Genomic DNA, 2,903 nt, shown 5'->3' on the forward strand with positions numbered 1-2,903 from the left:
GGGTAAAGACCAATTAGGTGAAGTCATTATCGAACCATTTGTCAATTTGACTTTCAAAAGAGAAAAAGCATTAAGACACTCATCATTAAACTCAAAAGGAACGTCTTTTTCCATCAATCTAGTCATAGGCCTTGTGATTTTAGAAAAATCTTTGATGAACTGCCGGTAAAACCCAGTATGACCTAGAAAACTTCTTACCGACTTCACATTGGTGGGTGGAGGTAATTTAGTCATGACATCAATTTTGGCCTTGTCAACCTCAAGTCCCTCTCTTGACACTTTGTGACCCAAAACAATACCTTCTTTGACCATAAAATGGCATTTTTCCCAATTAAGCACCAAATGTGCTTTTTCACATCTTGAAAGCATTTTATCCAAATTAGCCAAACAACTTTCAAAAGAATCCCCAAATACCGAAAAATCATCCATGAAACCTCCATGAAAGTTTCAATCATATCTTGAAAAATAGCCAACATTCATCTTTGAAAAGTACCCGGTGCATTACATAGCCCAAAAGGCATGCGGCTATAAGCATAGGTTCCAAAAGGACAAATAAAAGTTGTTTTCTCTTGATCATAAGCATAGGTTCCAAAAGGACAAATAAAAGTTGTTTTCTCTTGATCATTAGGATCAATGTGTATTTGGAAGTACCCGGAAAAACCATCTAGAAAACAAAAGAATTCATTACCCGCCAATCTTTCAACCATTTGGTCCATGAAGGGTAAAGGAAAATGGTCCTTTTTGGTGGCCTCATTCAACTTACGGTAATCAATACAAACTCTCCAACCGGTGACCGTTCTAGTTGGGACCAATTCATTCTTCTCATTTGTGACAACGGTCATCCCTCCCTTATTTGGTACACAATGTACCGGGCTAACCCATGGACTATCCGATATTGAAAAAATAATACCCGCATCAAGTATTGACAATCTCTTTTTTCACAACATCTTTCATGTTAGGATTAAGCCTTCTTTGCCTTTGAATTACCGGTTTCACATTTTTAAACTAAATTGATTTTGTGTTTGCAAAAATTGGGGCTTATCCCGGGTATATCGGATGTCTTCCATGCAAAGGCCTTTTTATGGGCCTTAAGAATGGACATGAGTCTATCTTTCTCCTCACCCGAAAGTGATGAGGAGATAACGACGGGAAGAAGAGATGTACCTTCCAAGAATGCATACTCCAAGTGATCGGGCAATGGCTTGAGTTCTAAATCCGTTGGAGGATTATCAATGGAGTGGGTAGCTTACTACTTGGAATTACCTCAATTTCTTCAAATTCTTCATCCTCCAATGGAGTGTCATCCACGCTTAGTGCCAAAATCTCTTCAATCTCTTCAACTTGCTCACTAGTGACATCTCCTTCTCCAATGCTTGCCATTCTATCATTACTTTCTTCATCATCAACACCTACAAGCTCCAACCTTTCCAATTCAACTGCATCATCTATAACATCAATTCTAAAACAAGTGTCATCGGATGAATAAGAATGTTGTGTAGCTTTATCAATTTTAAAAACAATTCGATCTTCCCCGATACCCAAGGAAATTTTCTTGTCCTTTACCCGAATGATAGCATGCGCGGTATATAAGAATGGTCGGCCCAAAATGAGTGGCGCCTTGGTGTCCTCCTCCATTTCCAAAATAACAAAATCAGTCGGAAAGACAAATTGGCTTACTTGCACTAGCAAGTTTTCGGCCACCCCAAATGGGTATTGAAAAGAATGATCCGCAAGGCGGATGCTCATTTTAGTGGGCTTCAATTTCCCCAAAGAAAGCTTCCTAAAAATTAAATATGGCATCAAGTTTATGCTTTCCCCAATGTCGGCCAACGCCTTATAAGACAATTTCTTAAAAAAAGTACAAAGGATAAGGAAACTACCTGGATCCGAAAGCTTAGGTGGAAGCTTGTTTCGGATGACCGCCGAACATTCTTCATTAAGGAAAGTTGCCTTTGCTTCATCAAGTTTCTTCTTGTCCATCACTAGTTCTTTGATAAACTTGGCATAATTAGGCATGCCCGAAATGAGATCAACTAGTGGAACATTGATGGTAACCGTCTTGATCATGTCAAAGAACTTGTTGTATTGTTCTTGAATCTTTTCCTTCTTCAAGCGTTGAGGAAAAGGAATCTTGGGCTTGTATGCCTTCACTTCGGGTTCCTTGATTGGTGTGGCTTTAGGAACCGAAGTAGTCACTACTGGTGGTGACTCCATCTCAACCTCTTCATCAAATTCTTCATCAAAGTGCCCAACCTGTGGAGAAACATTAGAAACAAAAGATTTATCACTAGGAGGAGATACTACCTTTCCGGACCGTGTGGTTATGGCATTTACGGTCTCATTTCTATGTTGTGGTCCTTTGTCCTTGTCATCACCGTTTCTGCATGATTCTCCTTGACCTTGGTTCGGGTTTTGTTGGGTATTACTTGGAAGAGTACCCGGTTGCCTTTGTTGTTGCTCTTTCTATCGATTCTCTTTTCCAAGTTGGAGATCAAGGCTTGGTTGTTGCGGTTTCTCACATCTATCTTATCATGCAACCCTCCAATCTTGTCATTCAAAACCTTTGAGTAATTTTCCATGGAAGCATTTCGTTTCTCTTGAGCTTCATCCCTCTTTTCTTGCTTGTTAAGAAACTTGGCCATCATGGCCATGAGAGGTGATCCTTCATCTTGATTTTCTTCTTTTCTTGGAAGTGATGGTGGCGGTTGTTGTTGAGGCGCGCCATGATTATCATCCTTTTGCCACCTATTTTGAAAATTGCCACCACGGTTGTCAGCATAAAAATTAGAAGAGTTAGAAGAACTACCTTGGTGTCGGCCTTGATAATTGCCACCACGTTGGAAGAGAGGTTGATATTGGCCTTGACGTTGGTTTTGAACAATATTCACATCTTCATTAACCAT

At 39.9% G+C, this 2,903-nt stretch overlaps 1 protein-coding gene across 1 annotated transcript; it reads right to left on the minus strand.

Moving 5' to 3' along the window:
• Positions 1 to 1,209: 1,209 nt before the first annotated feature.
• LOC122604282 lies at positions 1,210 to 2,903 on the minus strand. Its single transcript, XM_043777168.1, has 2 exons — positions 2,439 to 2,903; positions 1,210 to 2,253 (listed from the first exon to the last, which is right to left on the minus strand). Exons 1-2 carry the CDS (start codon positions 2,901 to 2,903, stop codon positions 1,210 to 1,212), a joined length of 1,509 nt encoding a protein of 502 aa, XP_043633103.1.

This window comes from Erigeron canadensis, chromosome 6 (assembly GCF_010389155.1).
Source record: "Erigeron canadensis isolate Cc75 chromosome 6, C_canadensis_v1, whole genome shotgun sequence".
NCBI lineage: Eukaryota > Viridiplantae > Streptophyta > Magnoliopsida > Asterales > Asteraceae > Erigeron > Erigeron canadensis.